General features: G+C 56.2%; 8 protein-coding genes across 8 annotated transcripts; 5 read left to right on the forward strand and 3 right to left on the reverse strand.

The window, feature by feature from the left end:
- Window positions 1-66: 66 nt before the first annotated feature.
- On the forward strand, window positions 67-933 carry PHSY_001125 (hypothetical protein; the record flags this gene model as incomplete). The annotated part of the gene is made up of 1 exon (XM_012331757.1): window positions 67-933. The coding sequence occupies one exon, from the start codon at window positions 67-69 to the stop codon at window positions 931-933; it is 867 nt and encodes a 288-aa protein (XP_012187147.1).
- Window positions 934-1385: 452 nt separating this feature from the next.
- On the forward strand, window positions 1386-3933 carry PHSY_001126 (hypothetical protein; the record flags this gene model as incomplete). Its single annotated transcript, XM_012331758.1, has 2 exons — window positions 1386-1713; window positions 1883-3933. The coding sequence occupies 2 exons, from the start codon at window positions 1386-1388 to the stop codon at window positions 3931-3933; spliced, it is 2379 nt and encodes a 792-aa protein (XP_012187148.1).
- A 190-nt stretch (window positions 3934-4123) lies between these two features.
- PHSY_001127 (FAD binding domain protein) lies at window positions 4124-6481 on the reverse strand (the record flags this gene model as incomplete). The annotated part of the gene is made up of 1 exon (XM_012331759.1): window positions 4124-6481. The coding sequence occupies one exon, from the start codon at window positions 6479-6481 to the stop codon at window positions 4124-4126; it is 2358 nt and encodes a 785-aa protein (XP_012187149.1).
- Window positions 6482-8164: 1683 nt separating this feature from the next.
- On the forward strand, window positions 8165-10300 carry PHSY_001128 (potential urea active transport protein; the record flags this gene model as incomplete). The annotated part of the gene is made up of 1 exon (XM_012331760.1): window positions 8165-10300. One exon carries the CDS (start codon window positions 8165-8167, stop codon window positions 10298-10300), a length of 2136 nt encoding a protein of 711 aa, XP_012187150.1.
- Window positions 10301-10590: 290 nt separating this feature from the next.
- On the reverse strand, window positions 10591-12195 carry PHSY_001129 (alpha-1,6-mannosyltransferase; the record flags this gene model as incomplete). The annotated part of the gene is made up of 1 exon (XM_012331761.1): window positions 10591-12195. One exon carries the CDS (start codon window positions 12193-12195, stop codon window positions 10591-10593), a length of 1605 nt encoding a protein of 534 aa, XP_012187151.1.
- A 64-nt stretch (window positions 12196-12259) lies between these two features.
- On the forward strand, window positions 12260-13513 carry PHSY_001130 (ATP-dependent DNA helicase; the record flags this gene model as incomplete). The annotated part of the gene is made up of 2 exons (XM_012331762.1): window positions 12260-12324; window positions 13261-13513. 2 exons carry the CDS (start codon window positions 12260-12262, stop codon window positions 13511-13513), a joined length of 318 nt encoding a protein of 105 aa, XP_012187152.1.
- A 267-nt stretch (window positions 13514-13780) lies between these two features.
- Window positions 13781-16558, reverse strand: PHSY_001131 (hypothetical protein; the record flags this gene model as incomplete). The annotated part of the gene is made up of 1 exon (XM_012331763.1): window positions 13781-16558. One exon carries the CDS (start codon window positions 16556-16558, stop codon window positions 13781-13783), a length of 2778 nt encoding a protein of 925 aa, XP_012187153.1.
- An 858-nt stretch (window positions 16559-17416) lies between these two features.
- PHSY_001132 (haloacid dehalogenase) lies at window positions 17417-18350 on the forward strand (the record flags this gene model as incomplete). Its single annotated transcript, XM_012331764.1, has 2 exons — window positions 17417-18103; window positions 18177-18350. 2 exons carry the CDS (start codon window positions 17417-17419, stop codon window positions 18348-18350), a joined length of 861 nt encoding a protein of 286 aa, XP_012187154.1.
- Between the last annotated feature and the right edge of the window lies 1 nt (window position 18351).

The following is an 18351-nucleotide window of genomic DNA, read 5'->3' on the forward strand; positions in this document are numbered from 1 at the left end:
CCGACCACTCCCCTTCGAACATCAATCCATACTCCACACTGGACGTCGTCGTCGCCTTGAACAAAGATGTCGACAACGACAACGAAAATGGCTCGAGGCGTCTCGGGTGTGGTCGGGCTGTACCTGGCAGCCATGGTCCTCATCTGCGCTTCCTTCGTCTGGGCCGTTCCTGCCCCCCTCGAGTCCCGCCAGGCTCCCAACCAGGCCGCCATCGACAATCCCACCGACCAGACCGCCTCGCTCAACGTGACCATGTTCATCCTTCCCATCCCCCTCTCCGAAGCTGCCTCCATCGCCTCTCCCTATAAGCTTCTTCCAGACCATGGTCTGCCCGCCTCGGTGATTCCGGACGGGTACTTTCCGATCCAAGTTCGGGCGAATTACTTCTACGACATCCGTCAGAAGGCGCTGGGTATTCCCCTTCAGGTGCCACAGCTGACGTCACTCGCCCTGTACCTGCCCTTCATCGACGTCTTGGGTGACGGCAAGACGGCGTTCAAACGCAGTGCGATCCAGTACTTTGATCAGATCCTCCCTACGCTTGTCGGCGGCTTAACTCAGTTCCAAAATGGTCAAGTGGCGTTCTTCGATCCCGCCCATGCGGCGTATAAGCCTTCTGGAGGCAACACGCTGAGCTTCACAGCTGCTCAAGGCATCAGTAATCCTATCGACGGTCCAGGTATAGTCAACCCCATCTTCCAAGCCGTGTTCCAACGAACTTCGTCTTCACCCATCAGCGAGGCGAAGCACCGCTCGATCCTCGCCCAGCCGTTGTACACCACCCCGGGTACAGGTTGCAACATGGAGACGATCCTGTTCAACTACACAAACGCAAACCCGAGCTTTGTCACTGGTGACGTTCAGATTTTTACTCCCTTCACAAAGGAGAACAACGACTACAAGACCGCTTATGGTTATACGGCTGCTACGTGAGTGTCTCTCAAGCCACTGTTGAAACGTTCTACTGTGTCCGAAAAAAGGGGACAGGAACGATGACTGACGTTTACTTTTGTTTCATTCTGTGAATGGCGATGATGATGCTGGCAGGCAATGGATCTTGCCCTCTACGACCAAGGATTGCAGGTCGTTTGCTTGAGGGTCACTGCTGAATATCCCCGGCCATGCTGCCGCTGTGGACTGTCTGCCCCTCATGGAATTGATTCCGCTTTACCAGAATGCTTGTTCACCCCTACATTGTCCGTTTGAGAGGCTTACGGTGACCGATTACAATGTGGTCGGCGGTCAAAGGCCCTGAAACAGGCTCTCTTGTAACCTTCGAACCTTCGTGAGACGTGCGTAGGGTCGAAGATCAGCGCACCAACCTGTTCCCTGAACCAGCCTGATCTTCTTGAGCGAATCCGGTCGGATCGAATTGGTCTGCACGTATGGTGAGCCTGTCGCGTAAAGCCGTTTGGCGCGAGGTGTTATATGAGATCGCGCTGCAGGGTCCAAATTTTCTCAACAGCCACGATTCCCGGCTCGTGTTTGAGTCGAACGTCGACCAACCCTGTCTTCATCGTGCGACACCCACCTCAATTTCATCTCGCATCCACAGACGCCACTTCCGATCGACACAGTCACAACATGGCCAAGCGACGATCAAGATCATAGATTCGCACGAAGCAGGCTTCAACAACGATGATGACGGTTTCCGTGCAACAGTGTTGGGTTGCATTTTCAAGAACGACATCGGCGTAGGAAAGGCAGGACAAGGTACCACAGATGCCGCGCGTACAGCATGGCGCTCCTGCGCAGCGGTGCCACAATGCCTTTGGACATCGAGATGTTGGCTCGGGTAGCGAAGCGGTGCAGAAGCAGCGTCGTATGATCCAGATTGGTTCTTCACCTCCGGCCTTTACCACAGCAGCGCACCATCTCGCAGCGAAAGCGAGAACGTATCGGCATGACGAGCCACAAGCGCCGCCTGCTGATGCCTTTGCATCACCGAAAGCGTCAAGGAAGAGACGTATCGTTCTTGTTCAACGGAAGAATCCGCTCGACCTGCGCTCTTCATCGCCCGCTTCGCCTGACTTGCGACTGCAAACAATGGGGCTGCTTCCCGCACCCGATCCGGCGGCGGCTCGAAGCGTCAGTGTGCGGACTGCCGGCAATGCGAGCCGTAATGAAGCACGACAATTGTTGCAGCTGGAACGCAATGATACCAGCTCGCCGATCGGAACTTTTGGAGGCCAGAACCTCGGTCGATCTAGTCGCGGACTTCGCTCAGGATCTTCGGAACAAGCAGTCAGACTTTCGAATGGGAAGACGGTAGGCCTTCCAACGCTCAAACGAAGCTGTCGTCTGCGTGCAGGTACCCGAGAGAGACGCGTTCCGACATCGGACTCCGGTGCCCCGCACAACGAGAATGTCGATGCATACCAAGCGCAAGACCATGCCAAGAGCAAAACCGCGAAACGCGATGCAGAAGAGGCGCTCGTCAGACCAAGACGTCGTCGAGCAAAGATTCAGCGGGTCGAGCTGGGAGGTGGTTTGCCTTCATCCTCTGCGGATCAACCGCTCAGTGATGCTGACCACCATCTCAACTCTCAACCGGATGCAGATCATTGCGCTGCCGACGAATCCGAGATCAGCTACTTTCCCACCCTTCGTCCCGCGCGTTCTTCCGACGCCAGGACGCGACACACTTCCAGTGATGAAAGAAACGACGTTTCACCGTTTCCACAGCAGGACGCCGCGAAACATCCGATTCTCTTCACCGGTCAAGGCACTTGGCCCACGCTCGCGTCTCACCACACGAGGTCAGAGGTGCCAGTACCGCAGCACGAAATTGCGGTCGGATGTGCCGCGGAGCGCCCGGAAGAAGCCGATTTGAGCGTGGGACTTTTCGAGGTGCTCTCGCAGAGCGCACTGCGCAAGGTGGATGGGGCGCAGTCGGGGCAAGCCGCCTCTGTGCCGCAGGTGACCTTTGCAAGTGCCGAGGTGCGGAGCGAGTCTGTGGCGTCTGCCGAGGCTCAGCACCACATTGAGGTCGAGTACGATCCATCTCGCGCTTCACGGCATCAGGCGCAGTACATCGCGATGTCGCTGGTCGAACGCACGGTTGATCTTCAAAAGTGGTCCGCGGTCCACCCTGACTCGATCCATGAGCGTCTGACATCAAGGATGCGCTCATCGGAATCGGGCAGGATGCTACAGGCTGCTTTCCGACCGCCATCGGCAGCGGTCGTGTCTCGCGACATTGGGCTCTCGTCGAGCCAGATGCAGAAGAAGCCCCTTGAAGAGGAAATCGAGTTCGTTCATCATTGCAGTACACATGCGGTGCAGAGTGCATCTGGAGATGACGACGACCGTCTCAAGCCATTTGAGCATCGACTTCGCTACGCCGGATACCATCAGTGCTGCTCGAACAGCTCAGTCTACAACGTCAGGACGATTGGGTGTCTCCGGCCTTTCGACGAATCCGCTTTCTCCAAACGAATCCAATTGCCGCGAAAGGAAGTGGTCAAGGTCATCATACCCTTTTCCGAGCCTTCGTTCTCCAACCATGCAACTCGAGCTCGTTTCCTCACCCCGCACGCCACCTCAACCTCCCACCCACCTCATCCGCGCCATTCGCCATCCGACGACAACAAGCCCTTGCTCGTATGGATGCAATCCACAGCACAAACGTTCTTCCGCGCGCTGGAAAGCATGATCCACACAAACTCGTCACCACACACGCACGACAGCAGCGTGTCGCGGTCGGATCTGTACCCCTGTCCTATATTGAGTTATGCGGCTCATGCGGATGCTGGTGAAGGAGCTTCTCATGTGGCGCTGTACGTGCATCTGGATCGGTTGGAAGAAGCGAGGCAGAGGTTGGCGGATGTCGAGCTAAGCACGGGTGGAGGGAGCAGTTGCAGACCATTTGCAGATGGAGACGTGAGGCTATTTGTTACGAGTCTGAGGGGCAAGCCACTTTGCTTGATCTGAGGTGGAAGAGGGGGGGACGGGAGGGGCGGTGTAGACCGTGGTAGACTATACCCTTGCAATGCTTTAACTACGATCATCTACTCATCACAGCGATCAATGTGGCGTCGGGCGAAAGTGTTCACAAGCGAATGACTTTGTTAGGACGATGAGCTTCAATGAGAAGTTTGGACAGGATGGGAAAGAGATCCCGTCAAGCCTCGATTGACAAGACGTCAAAGTTGAAATGAGTGAATGCCGAGCCTTTGCCGACCTTCACCCGATCCTTGCGAGAAGTTTTCACCTGCGAGCTATCCACCTCTCTCCTCTCCTCCTCCTCGACCTTCACCGCACCTGCTACCGTGCTTCTGGGAACGACGGTTTCTGGCAGAGATACGACTCCCGGCACCACACCTTGCGGCAGCGATAGAAGCTCCAAGAGTCTGTTCGCGATTCGATCGGCTGAATCCCTCATGCCGCCCAAATTGCCGGCTGCAGGACCGATCTGTAGACCTGCATAAGCTCCCGTGACGAAGAGAGGAACATCGCGTCGATACTCGAGATCGGCTGTCAGAACTGGCAATCCTCCAGCCAGTCGGATCGGGTGGGTGGTCTGAAGGTGTCGGAGGAAGGGGAGTGCGCCAAAGTCGATTTTGGCACCTGTGGCCAGGAGCAGGTAGTCCGAAGTCATGGAGGTGAGTTTCCCACCGTCTGTGCTGGTGCGCAATGTTAGTGACCATCGCTTGTCACCAGCGGCGTTGTCTCTGTTGTCAGTGTCTGCTGTGGATGCGCTTCCATAGTCGGCCGAAGCAATGGTCGTGTGTGTCCAGATCTCCACCTTTCCGAGCGCCTGAAGTCTAGCCAGCAGCTTTGCATACGTCGGTGTGACGCTGCCTCCATTCCTCGCTGCACGAAGCATATTGAGACGCTCCTGAACATCATCGTTCTGCCAGAATTGCATCTTGAGAAAGTTGCTGTAGCGTCCCACCCAGCCGAGGTCGACGTCGAAGGGCTTGCTCTTCAAGTGACCGCGGGTCAAGAGAATTACCTTGTCGTAGCCATTTTCAAGTGCACGTACGACGATCTGAGCTGATGTCAGCCCACCTCCCACGACGACCATTCTGCGCTGATGGGCAGGTGAAGATGATGGAGGGACAGGGAAGGGAAGGTTGGCGAGGCAGCTGGAATGCATCCATCCAGGACCACACGCTGGAGGTGGGGGTGCCGAGATCGAGTGCGATGGGGTAGCTGTCAAGTACGATGGTAGCATGGGCACGCCACCGAACGCAACAGCGCTGACGACGGCTTTGGCAGAGATGATTGTTCTGCTGCTCTGAGGCTCAGGACTGTCAGCGAGGCTGAGGAGGAATCCAGGACTGTGATTACCAAAGTCATCCTGGATTGTCTCTTTTGATCCATCGAACCAAACGAGGTCTTGTACGATTCCTTTTAACGTCGTCACCGGACTGTCTTCCGGTCCAGCGCTCTCTTCACCAGAGCTCTCACTCGGTTCGATGTCACCGTCAACACCGTGCTCGAAGAATTGTGAGACTCTCGGCCAAGTCTCCGCCAAACAGCCTTCGTTCGATTGGACGCGATATCTTCGTTCCAGCTGGTGCGTAAAAGAATCAAAGAGAGCAGAGCTCGGCGTGAAGTAATCACGACGGTCTCGTTCATTGACATGCACTTTGGTGTTTGTGGCGGCAGCAGCGCCGGCATTATGCATTTGTTTGCGCTTGTGCTTTGACTTCTCCTTTCCAACCACTCCGAGGATCTCGATGAGATCTGGAAGTCGGGACTCTTGTGTTTCGCATTTGTGGGCCGAAGCGACATCAGGCGCTTCGACAAGCGAGGGAGAACGTTGATCCTTTGATCGTCTGCGACAACTTCTTCCTTTCGCTGTGTTCGGCTTACCACCAGCTGCAAGGCGTCCTTCGATCATTCCGATCACCTGATCCGGCGTTCCTTCTCCAGCCTGTCCTTGCTGGTTCGCGTACGCGATCAGAGCATCAAAGTCGCTTGCGTCCGGATGGAAAAACATAGGCGACCTCAGGTGTGTGATGCCCAAAGCACTGAAGTTTCTCCTCCACAGTCCCATAAATCCTTCGCCCAGCTTGTCGATGACAAGGATCTTGATCCTACCATCACAGCCGCAGAGGTCACCATCGTCGCTCTTGAGGTTCCACAGTCCTTTGCCTGTCTTCTGTTCTCTTCGGCGGGTGTCATCCTGCAACGTTTTAGAGATGGTCCTGTTCGACGATGTGGACGTCTTGGCTACTTTAGAGGGTAAGAGCGCTGGTTTGCGTCGATGGGTGAAATGGAGATGACGGTGCTCATCTTCGGTATAGAGTGCGGCTGGACGCGATTCGAGGATGCGAGAGACGACGGCTAGGGCTGCTGGGCCTGCGCCAATTATGACCAGGTCGAAGTGGGCTGTTGCGTCGGTGTCAGGCTCTAAGAGTCTGCTGGTCGGGGCGGCTGCGGAATCGCAAGAGGAGGTGCAGGAACTTTCCGCTTCAAAATCTTCTGGCATGATCAGCGTGTCCGGAGTCTTTCGGTGCGGCGGCAGCATGATGGACGTCTGCAAGAAGATCTTCGTAGATACCGCTCACGATTCCATCAGGAAGGACTGATGACATCTTTATACTGATTCGCAGTCGTCGAAAGCACCAAGCTCGAATCACAGTGCAATTCGGCACCTTTCCGGTCACCGAATGTGCGATCTTTGCACGAAGTCCAACGACACATAACAGTTCAACCGACCACATAGAGCAACAGCGCGAAGACCGAGCGTAGGACAGCGTCATGGCAGCCCCGTCCAGGTGTTCGGCGCTGTCACGTTGCGCGGATTGATCTTATCAGGGTCACGACTGGCAAGGTCGTCGCCAGCACCTTGACGGTCAAAGTGGGTGATCTAAAAGGGGCCCGATCATTGCTATCGGGGAAGACACAGTATCGCGATAGCCGCTGACCTGCCGCCCGATACAGTTCTGTACAAGCAACAGGATGAACATACGGATACGGGCCGTTTTTGCAGAGAGCCTGCAAATGGTGTCATGTACCCGACCAACTGATATTACAGCTTGAATGATTAATTGCGGGCAGCGCATCAAAGCGTGGATGGCGTCAGTGCGGAGCAGCCGACGTGATCTCGATTTAGCACGGATTCCGTGATTTGAGCGTCTTCAGCACGCCAGTAAATTGTTTTTAATTTTATTTTATAATATATCTTCTCCTTGGTCTCGGCAATACTGTCAATCTTGGACAGCTGTCCTCTTGAGTAAATGCCATGGAGGCAACTGCGGAGATGGTGCAATCTGTCCACCCCACGTTCCGCTCTTCTCCTCTCCGCGTCGTGGCAGGATGGTGGTGCTGCTGTCTGATGTGTCGTATGCGAGTTGCTCACGTACGTGATGTCGAGGATGATGCGAGAATCACAATGGTCCAGTCCGTCCGGGCGCTTCGCGGACATCGAACCTCACGACCCTGGTCCGAAGCAGCCTTCAGCATGACACATCGAATAGCAGCTCGCCATATGTGGGCCAACTTGTGAATCTTTCCCTATCTCGCATAGCGTGAAAGCTGTCCTATGAATTGGATCCTCTTATATCCATTCTCTTTGTCAAGCCTTGCCCGGTGTCTGCTATCACAACCCTGTTAAACATCATTGCAACTTGGTGAACGAGAACCTTTTCTCCCTCCAATGTTTAGCGAACGGCACTTCTCCGGTCGTCTTGCAGACGACCAAACATTCCTGATTGTACCATACTCGGTCGGAGTCTTCCCATCGATCCCGCGCAGGGTCTTAGCCCTCCTCCCTTCCGCCGACGTGCTCGGCTGAGAAACTGTGCCGCTTCAGTGGATACCATATCGATTGACACTGAGCGCGGATGTTTTCCCGTGTGACATGAGGCCGCGCATGGTGCTCGTTTTGCATGAGATCTCAGTAGGAAGAAGCAGGTACCAATCACGAAATGAGCGCCCTGCGTCAAATCGGCTTTCGAAGAAGGAAGAGGGCTCTTACAAGCGATTGTCCTAAGGCACGCCTCAGGGACAGACACCGGTACGCCCAATCTGGAAGAAGTATGGTCACTCGCAATCAAACAGCGAAGAGTACTTAAGAACCGGCCACTTATCAGGTCGCTCAACTGTTCCGTCCCCCATTCCCTACTTGCTTCTGCCCAATCGCCTTTGCCCCCTTGTTCCCTTAGACGTCTGCTCACATACGGCCACGGTTCAGGAGACTGACTTCACGATGGCGTCCACTCCTCCCCTTTCTCAGGGCGTTGGCTATGGCGTAGTCATTGGCTTGGGTGCCCTCTTCGCTATCGTCGTGGTGGGTATTTCGCGCTCACTTGTCCGCTACGCCGGCATTTCCCGTGATGCCGAAGAATTCAGTGTTGCTCGACGATCTCTGGGCACCGGTCTTGTTGCTGCCGCCGTCATCAGCTCATGGACGTGGTCAACGACCCTCCTCTCTTCCGTCTCCACCGCTTACAACTACGGCGTCGCTGGGGCCATGCTGTACGCTTCAGGAAACTGCACCCAGATCGTGCTTTTCTCGACCCTCGCAATTCAACTCAAGCGCCGTGCTCCGTCGGTCCACACCTACCTTGAGCTCGTCCGCATCCGCTTCGGAACCCTTCCACACTTGACCTACATCTTCTTCGCCCTTGCGACCAACATTCTGGTCTGCGCCTCGGTACTCCTAGGAGGTGCGGCTGCCATCAACTCCATCACCGGTATGAACACCTACGCCGCGCTCTTCCTGCTTCCCACCAGCGTCGTCGCGTATACTCTCCGAGGTGGTCTTCGAAGCACGATCCTGGCCGACTATTTGCACACCGTCATCATCTTTGTCATTCTCTTCGTCTTTTGGCTCCGCGCCTACGCCACCTTCCCGAGCATTGGCAGCCCGGCTGCCATGTACGATCTGCTCGTCAACGCATCCAAGAACATCGACATCTCTGGCAACTACGAAGGAAGCCCCCTCACGCTCAAGACGGAAGGAGGACAATACTTTGCCTGGCTTTCAGCTTTCGAATACACGGGTGTCGTCTTCTTGGATGCCAGTTTCCACCAGAAAGGTGTCGCCGCTATGCCGGAAGCTGCTTTCCCAGGATACCTCATCGGAGGTCTGGCTTGGTTCTCGATCCCATTCTGTCTTGCAACCACTGCGGGTCTTTCGGCACTTGCACTCGAGACCACATACCCTGGCTTCCCTACCTACCCGAATCGTATCCCCAAAGCTGACGTCTCTGCCGGCTTGGTCCTTCCTTACGCCGCCCAAGCTCTGTTGGGCAAAGGTGGCTCTGCGGCTGTTTTGCTCCTCATGTTCATGAGCTGCACCTCTGCTGTTTCAGCCCAGCTGGTCGGTGTCTCCACCGTGATTTCTTACGACGTCTTCAAGACTTACTTCAAGCCCACCATTTCTGCCGACAAACTCCTTCGCGTGAATCAATACGTCGTCATCGGATTCGGGCTCTTCACCGCCGCCTTTAGCTCCCTGCTCCATGGAATCGGTCTTGACCTCGGAATCATTTACAATCTGACCGGAATCTTCACCTGTGCTGGTCTTTCTCCCCTCATCTTCACCTTCTTCGACACCCGACTTCACCCTGCGGTCGTTTTCCCGGGTATTTGGATCAACTTTGCCAGTGGCGTTGCGGTCTGGCTCTCGGTCGCGTGGCACACTTCGGGCGTGGTCAACCTCGCCAGTGTCGGAGGAGTCGTCCCCTGCTTGGCAGGAGCCGGAACAGGTGTAGGAGTGGGATTGGTGCTTTCAACCGTATCGGTGCTCTTCTTCCCTCGCGACTTCGCTTGGAGTCGAATTCCTGAGATTCTCGAACAGCAGCACAAGGAGCAAGTCGAACGCATCACCAAGCATCACCAATCGCTTCCGTCTTCCACCGGTGACGCTTCTCCTTCTGAGAAGCCTGGAAGCATCGATTCAACCGATCCACGCCTTCAGCTCGAGATCATCGAGAACGACCCCTCGTACAACCGGGCTCGTCTCGACCGCACCTTCCGTATCGCTGTCGCCTCGTCTCTCACAATCTTTGTGGTGATCACCATCATTTGGCCCTTCTCTCTGTACAGAGACTACATTTTCACACGAACCTTCTTCCAAGGCTGGGTGATCGTTTCATTCATCTGGGCCATCTTTGCCTTTGTCGGTGTGGGACTGTTCCCCTTGGTGCAAGGTATTCCGGTTGCCAAGGTGATCCTGTCCAACATCAGGAATGGCGCTTCGACAGCAGCGGCCAAGCTCGGCTCCAAAGACGGTGGCGTGAATGGAGAGGAGAGACGAGGATCGGATGGTACAACGACGACCAGTGGCTCTCAAGAAAAGCCGGTGCAATCGCACTCATCGTCGGCTTTCGCTGCTTAGATCTTTCTCAAAATGCTTTCTATCTGTCTTCCCTTCGTGGGTCTTGTCCAGTTCTGCCCCACCTTTGGACCCAGTCACCACCCTTTGTATACAATCCCATTGCACATCCTGCGAATCAAAATGCTATCTGAAACCCGCTCACTCCGCACGCCTCCTCCCCGCCTGAAGTCCCAACCCACACCTGCTCCGGCCTCCTCCCATGATCGCACAAACTCAACCCTCACAGACACCCTATACACGCTGGTGCGTCTCTATTCACGATCACAATGTGCATTTCAACCTAGCCCACGTCACCCCTTCCAACTGCCCCTGAACAAATGAACCAACCTGCTGACACCTTCCTTCCTTCTCCCCTTGGGATTGAACCCGTCGCTGGGCACCACGACCACGTCCCTAATCTTGACCGGATGTTGCAAACCCGATAGATCCTCCGGTCTCACCCCGGCCGTGGCATACAGGTAGCTCACCACCGCATCCGTAAACACCGCAGGACCCGTCCACTCCTCGACACTCAGCACGTCCCAGCCCCACCGCCAATGCCCTGCTTGCCACTTCCACGTCATCGACGTGCCGTCCCAGGGATGCGTCGTGTGCGACTCTCTCCCCTTCGCCTGCGCTTTCGCCTCTTCCACGCTCTTCTCGTCCCACCCCCATCCATCGCTGTTCGCATCGCGTTGCTGTTCGATCTCGTACCCGCGATACACCTCGCTCGCTTCCAGGATACGTCGCAGCACATCGAGCATGATCGGATGATCACGAGCAGAGTGCAACGTCCACTGAACAAACTGCAACGGTCGATGACGTTTCAACGGCAGCAGACGCAGTCGCTCGAAAAAGTTGCGCGGGTCGTGGTTCTCGTTGGGATCGTTCTCGATTCCAATCACGGCACGGACCGGTTCGTCCTGCGCCAGAGCTGCCGAATCCCGACGAGCCTGTTCGGCCAAATCGAGTCGCGACCTGCCGAAGATACCCTTGTCCTCGGGAAGGATGGACGAAAGTGGGATCGCATCCTTGGTCCAATTTGTGCGGTGCATGAGCGGGACGGTATCCATATCGCTCCACGTACCGCCTTCCTGCAACATGAGGAGATAGCGCAGCAGATCGGCCTTGAGAATGAATCGTGGCATCGAGTCCCACATGTGCTGGATCGAAGAGTTGTCGAAGTGAGACTTGATCCACGCTTCGGCGCCAGCATCGTCGAGGAACTTGGGCTCGAAGCCCATCTGCGACCACTTTGCAAACCATGCGCTAGGTGCAGGTTTGCCGTCGGAGGACCAGATGGTGGCCGGTACGATTGATGCTGGCATCGCATGAGAGGCGGACGGCTGCTGTCTGCCGTCAGTCTGTGCTGAGCTTGCTGGTTTCGAGCTCGGGTCAGGATGTTCAATCCTGGAGAGGTGGTCGCCGAGCGCCTGGCGTGCCGCTTGAGATGGAATGTGCCGCGTCAGAGTATCTCTGAGGATTCCAACGTACTTTTCTGGCGGAAGGACGATGTAACTTGGCGGCCGGAATGTGACGTAACAGAAAGTATAGAGGCAAGGTAGCACGATGAGTGCAAAGAGAATGAGCTTACATCTCCGTGACGTGCTCCTGGCGCGTCGGTGAGTCTTGCCGATCCAGGCTGAGTAGTAGGAAGGCTGCTTATAGTAGCCTGGCGGAGGCGAGGAAGACTCTGCGTAGCAATCAAGAGAGGATGCCGAGTCGCGCGAAGGTGAAAGGGCGAGCGGGATGTCGACGGCTGTCTCTGTGGATGAAGTGAGTGCAGAGTAAGCGCATTCGCTGTTGGGGGTGTTGCTCGTACTGCCGAACTTGAAGGGACCCAGCTTGAAGTCGTTGAGGGCAAGGGGGCGGTCTTCGCGTCGCTTGCCCTTGCCAGATCCAAACAAGGAGAGCATGGTGGTGTTTGCTCGAGACGGTGCGAACGGCGGCGATGCGTGCTGTCGAAACGAGGACAGTGAAATGGAAGGACAGTTTGATGTGCTGCGCGCCGGATTGTGGTTTGTGCTTCGGGCCTATAGGCCGCTGTAAGTGCTTTACGTGCGCTGCCTACGTTCTGGCTAAGCCGATCGACTGAACAGTGAGGAGGCAATGAAGCTATTGCGCCAGCCAGACAGAGGCGAGCGAGGCAGCTGTGCCCGTCACAATTGCGATGATCGCTCTATAGATACTTGAGGAGATGCATGTGAGGTGTGGGTGAGAGAGCGCGTGTTGGATGGACAAGCTGCGAGCTGAAAGTGGGAGCTGAAGTCGAAGACGAAGTGTGCGGAAGCAATGTGGAAGTCTGCGCAGCAAGACGAACCTGCGTGTTGTCGATCAGATCTTCTCACTTGAAGGAGCCAGGAAGGTGGGCGAAGAGTCGATGTGCGCCGAACACGATATGAAAGACTCGGCGGCAAAGAGGTTGTCGGATCCGGCGACTGCAATGGCCTTCTCCAGCGAACCGAACGAACGAAAGAGTGTGCGCTGTGTTGGACGCAGAGATGGAACGAGTGTGGTAGGATAGAGCGCGAAAGGAAAGACTTTTCAAGGTTGCGTGCAGATCAGCAGGAGGCGGTTTGTTTGAGCCAAGACCAAAGATACACAGCACACAACGCCAAGCTGCGAATTGCGTAGAGCGCAGCAGTGTCGGAACGCAGGCAGATCACCACACTGGGTGAACTTTAAAGAAACGTATACTTAAAATAACTTAGACCGGCGCAGCGGATTCGATTTCCAACACGAAGATGCAAGCGCAGCAGTAGCAGGCAGCGGGAGTGAATTGCTTGATTTTGTTGGCTACTTCTGCTTTCCAGTTCCCTCGGCTGGACCTGATTGAAGTCTTGAGCACATGGTTCTTTTTTCGGCGCCTCGACTCGACTGTGACGTGCTGTCTCGGCCACGGGAACACGTTGGCTGGTTCGGCATGTTATCGGCTCCACAGAACCCTCTCACGATAGCCTGAAGAAACACGTTCTGCCTAGCGAGTTTCGGCAACAAGCTATCGACCCGGAACGAGTAACTCGCTGCTTGTCCGTCTGCTTGTTGGCAGCGAACGTTGACCGGTGTCGGTACAACAATGGACGAAGACGCGCTATTGTTGGTCGGACCTTCTGCGTGGGGCGGAAACAGCGTCATTTCTACCGGATCGCCGTCTCCCGTCCCCCACCTGTAAAAATCATCAACGCCACGCCGAGCAATCGCCTCTTCGATGCTATCCGTCCCCTTCCTGCGTAAGGGCATTGCGAGTGAGAGCGAACATGCTCTATATTCGAAACACAACACACAGACAGCCTCAACTTTTCGCATCTGTCGCGAATAGATTGAACAGCCGCTACACTAAGCGAAGCGGCACATGTGTCTGGGATTCAAATTTCGCTTGCACTGGTGTTATTTCCTTCGGAATGCAAACGTCACTCCATCCTCGCTATCACCCAGCAAAGCAAGATCGGGGAGAGCTCCCTTCATAACCTTGTCCGAGAGCGCTAGCTTATGGCGTGGTCGTCAGCGTGAACCACGTCCACCGCCGCCGCCAGTGAGGATGAGCTTTTTCTTGACACGTTTCGATTTCGCACCAGCTGCCGCATCGGAGCTCGCTGCGTCGGTAGAAGCCGTCGACACTGCGACCTCCCTGGTCGCTTCTTGTCCAGCCTCTTTGGAGCCAGCGTTGTTTCCCCATGCAGTTGGCCCCTTGGCAACAACTCCGCCGCCGCCGGCAGTACCATTGCTGGAACGACCCTGTCTATTGAGTCCGCGGCCTTCCCTCACAGCACCTGTAGGTCTTCGACCAGATCCAGTGGATCCGAGAATGTAGTCCTCTTCCAGCTCGTGCCATGCGTCTTCCATATCGTCGTCCCAGATGCCATGAGCGTCAGAACCGCGTCCCTGGATTGCGTTGGAAAAGCTCGCCTTGGTGGCAGGTGTGCCCCACACCGTCTTTTTCACAGGTGCCGCTCCTCGCGCAGGCATTCTCTGACTGCTCTGCTCGACCCGTCGCTCCGCTTGATCGTCAGAAGAGATCGAGACCCGTTCCAAGCCATCACGTGTGCCACGCAACGAGTCTGGGAAGTCTTCCGTCTCGGCGGTACCGCGATGCAGCGGGAACTCGCGCTCGGCGCCAAACATGGCCGATTCGCGGAAGCTTGGCGACGATCCAGAGGCATATCCGCCCTCGACGGCGCTCCCGGCTCCACCGCCAGTACGACCGTTCTCAAAGCTGCGCGACAGTCCATCCGATGGAAAGTTCGCCTCGCTCGTGAAGGCGGCGAGCTGCTCCTGCTGTCTTCGATATGCGGCAGCTGCGGCCGGTCCGCCTTGGTTCGAGACGAGCTCCGCCTCCTCTGCCCGTGTTTTGGCTCGATCTTCGCGACGCTCCTTGTCTCGCCTTCGGTTGCGACGTTGACGCAAGGCTTGTTCGTACGGGCGTAACGTTGCCTTGCTGATCAGATTCATGCTCTCCCAGTCCACCTCGATGAATACGATGTCAGCGGCCATCGGAAGATGAGTCAGGTACTTGCACCTCCTTCTCAGCTCTTCGTTCATGCTACCCTCATCTGCCCCGGAAACCTTGACCGCAAGGTTCCGCGGAAGGTTGGCGTATGCTCCGTAATGCGACAGCAGAATCTTGGTGTCGAGAGGGTGCAAAAAGATGCTCTGGCCGGACGCTGCTTGGAAGAACACGTACGAGGACGACTCAGGCTGCGGCGGATTAACGTTCTTGCGTGCTTTGGGCTGGCGAGCCGGTCCTGTCTTGTGAGCGGTGTCGATCGTTCCTTGCGATGCCGCGTCGTCCTTGTTTGCTTTCGCTCCGCCGTCCGACGAAGCACGGCCCATGAACCCACCTTGCGTCTGCGTCCGAAGCGCCAAAAACTCTTCTGCTCCCAATGCAGCCTCGGGTGTGCCGTCATGAACTGCACTGATGTCGCCTCTGCTGACAGAAGCCGTCGACTCTGGCTCTTCGTCGGTTTGCGAACGCTCCATGCGCTTACGCTGACGTCGGCTGAGGTCCGTGCGCTGCAGCTGCCCTGACAATGCCGCTTGGTGTTCCTTCAGGTCGTTCCGCGCCTGTCCAATGGAGCTGCGGACGATCGGCAGATCCAGCTCGTCTCGCACCTTCTGCATCTGTTCTTTGACCTTCCTCTGCGCCAGCGCCACGAATTGAAGCCCGCTCGCGTCTGTACCGAAGCTCTTCAATACGCCGATCTCTTCGTCCAACTCCTGTAGATCCTTCTCGAGTGATTCGATGAGCAGATCGGGCGTGGCCAGCATGAATTTGGCAAAGCCCATCACGTCGGGCTGAAAATGCCACGGCGCCGAGTGGACTGCAATCAGCGGATGGTCGAGCTCGGAAGCGGGCCATGTCACTGACTGGGGTAATGCCAGCGTGGTCACGTTGGGCCGCTCTACGAGACGCAGTGCAAGCATGTCTGGATGATGATGGGTCAGGCTTGGTGCATTGTCGTCGCTCAGAACGACACCTGACGCATCATGGCCGTCTTCGTCGAGCTCGCTGATGCGCCGAGCTCGTTCGAGATCGTGTTGCTCTTGCAGCTTGTTCTCGTGCTCACGAGCCGCGGCCTTTGCGTCCCACCAGCGCACTGCCTTGAGATCGCGCGCATACACCGCATCCCAGCAAATGGGGCATCGTCGCCACTTTTGCGTCGGCTGCTGCAGGGCCGGGGCGGTCGGTCTGCTGTTATTCTCCTCCTTGATCGTTAGATAGTGAAGGATGCAGGGGTAGCAAAAGACGTGCCCGCACTTGGTCATGCGGGGCGCGGTAGGTGGCGAAAGGCAGATTGGACATGCGGCTCCTTCATGCGCCGGCTCGAGGGGTTGATCTGAAATAGGTGCAGATGAAGCAACACCAGCAAGAGCGGAAGACGTCGGGATGACCACCTGGAGGATGTCGGCCCAGTTGAGGTAGATATCCGGGTCGGCGAAGTAGGCTGTATAGTCGCCTGTTGGCTTGACGAGGAAGCGATACTGCGCATTGACGTAGCGCTCCTTGTTGAAAGGCGTGTATGCGGCACCTCTACGCGATCGGCGAGCAGGTCCGGCGAGCGGTGGGCGACTTCGAGGTGGTAGGGTGAAGGAGAGCAAATGGTTCATGCTCTGTCCACCGCGCTTTGGCTGCTGGTGGACGCTGACATCGTTGCGAGCGTGATGCATGTTGCCACGCCCGGCATTTCGACGCTTCGGGGCGTGGTCGGCTGTATCGAAGTGTTGTGGCTTCACACTTCCCTCTGTGGATGTAGACTTGGACGTAGGCCTCAAGGTGTTCATGGAGGCAGGGAAAAAGCTGATACTGAGAAGAATCCTCCTGTGAGCGAGCGGCAGTCGAATGCTCTGGGGCGCAGCCGAGCCTCTAGTGACTCGATCGGTCGCAAAGTACGATGGACGATAGGCGGTCGACGCGTTTCGTGGCTAGCTTGAGCCCTTCCACACGTGGGAGGCGAGCAGCTGCAATCGCCACGTAGCTGGTCGAGGCGGTGCTGTAGCTTTGTCTGAGCACGATCGCAGCGTCGCGTTGCGGCGGTTTGGAGGGCTGATGGCTGTATGTGGATGTCGAAGTCAAGCAAGCATCCTCGAATGGAAGCCGCGATGCCGTGGTCCCCTTGATTCACACGTGCAGGAGGCCGCATTTTTTGCTGCCACGGCTCAGCCAGTATCACGGTCGAGGAACGGGTTTCGGATCTTCCGATTCGTCAGCAGCCCAACGCGTACGGAGTCTTGATTTTGTGACTTTTGCGCTGCAGCCTTGTGGAGGAATTCGAGCGCCGAGCAGACGCGAGTTCGCACGGTCTTCGGAACGCTTCTTATTGCCGAGCCCGACATCGAAGTGCCACCTTGCTCTCATTCAGCTATGGTGTGCGGACCATAATGTCAACAAGGACAATCCACCAGCTCGTGATGCGGTGTGTAGGGCTGAAAGCTGATCTGACATTGCGAAGCTGAAAGTAGGCTTGAGCACGCACTCGGGTCTGTGAGTGAGCGCCCAGGTTGTCCTAACTCCTCTGCCGCCGCATTCCATGTTGCTCCTGCTCTTGTTGACCCCCGGGCTCGAAAACTGCATTTCCTACCCCACTGCGTCCATCTCTGACCGCTCTACCCCGCGTCCCTTCCGTCGTCGCTTTCGCGAACATGTCCGACCAAAGCAGCGCCAGAATGGATACAGTCGAAGTGCTGTACTTTGATGTCTTTGGAACAGTCGTCGACTACGTAGACACAATCACAGAAGCACTTCGTCAGGAGATTGCTCACACCAGCATAGCCGATACCAATGTCTTGCAAGCATTGCAACAAAGCTATGACTGGCGCCACTTCACCCTCATGTGGCGGCAACAATACAAACTCGAGACGAAGCGGCTAGCAGATATCGGTAATCCCGACAAGATCACAGTCGACCAGATGCACATGCTCGCTCTCAATCGGCTCATCTCCGACCTTCCCCTTCCACCTGACGCACAAGCTTCGCGCTTTGTCGGAGGATACGCGATCGAGAAGCTCTCAGAAGCGCTCGATCGTGCTTGGTCGCAGGAAGTGCGTGATCGTCTCAACTTCGCTTGGCACCTGCTCGAGCCCTGGCCCGACTCGGTCGATGGACTCGAAGCTCTGAGATCGCGTTTCAAGATCGGAACGCTGACGAACGGAAATGCGAATCTGATGGTAGATATGGCGAAGCACGCCAAGCTGCCTTGGGACTTTTTGCTGACAGCCGATCTCATGGGCAGCTTCAAGCCGGATCCGGAAATGTATCGAAGGGCAATGCAGCTCTTCGACATCCAGCCGGATTTCGATGGCCACCGAGCTTGCATGGTCGCCGCACACGTGAGTCGCTCATCGTAAAAGAAGTCGTTCTTCGGGCAGGGTAATGCTGACATAGCTTTTTGTCATCCCACAGCTGTACGATCTCGAAGCTGCCAAAGCTTGCGGTATGACTACCGTGTTCGTCTCGTCAAGGGCAACTGAAGACCGACTCCCCGCCTCAGGCAAACCGGACTTTGTCGATGTGGTCGTATCAGACCTGCTGGAGCTGGCCCGACTCGTCACGCGAAAGGAGGCGTCAGCACACTGAT

Source organism: Pseudozyma hubeiensis, assembly GCF_000403515.1.
Source record: "Pseudozyma hubeiensis SY62 DNA, scaffold: PHS13, whole genome shotgun sequence".
NCBI lineage: Eukaryota > Fungi > Basidiomycota > Ustilaginomycetes > Ustilaginales > Ustilaginaceae > Pseudozyma > Pseudozyma hubeiensis.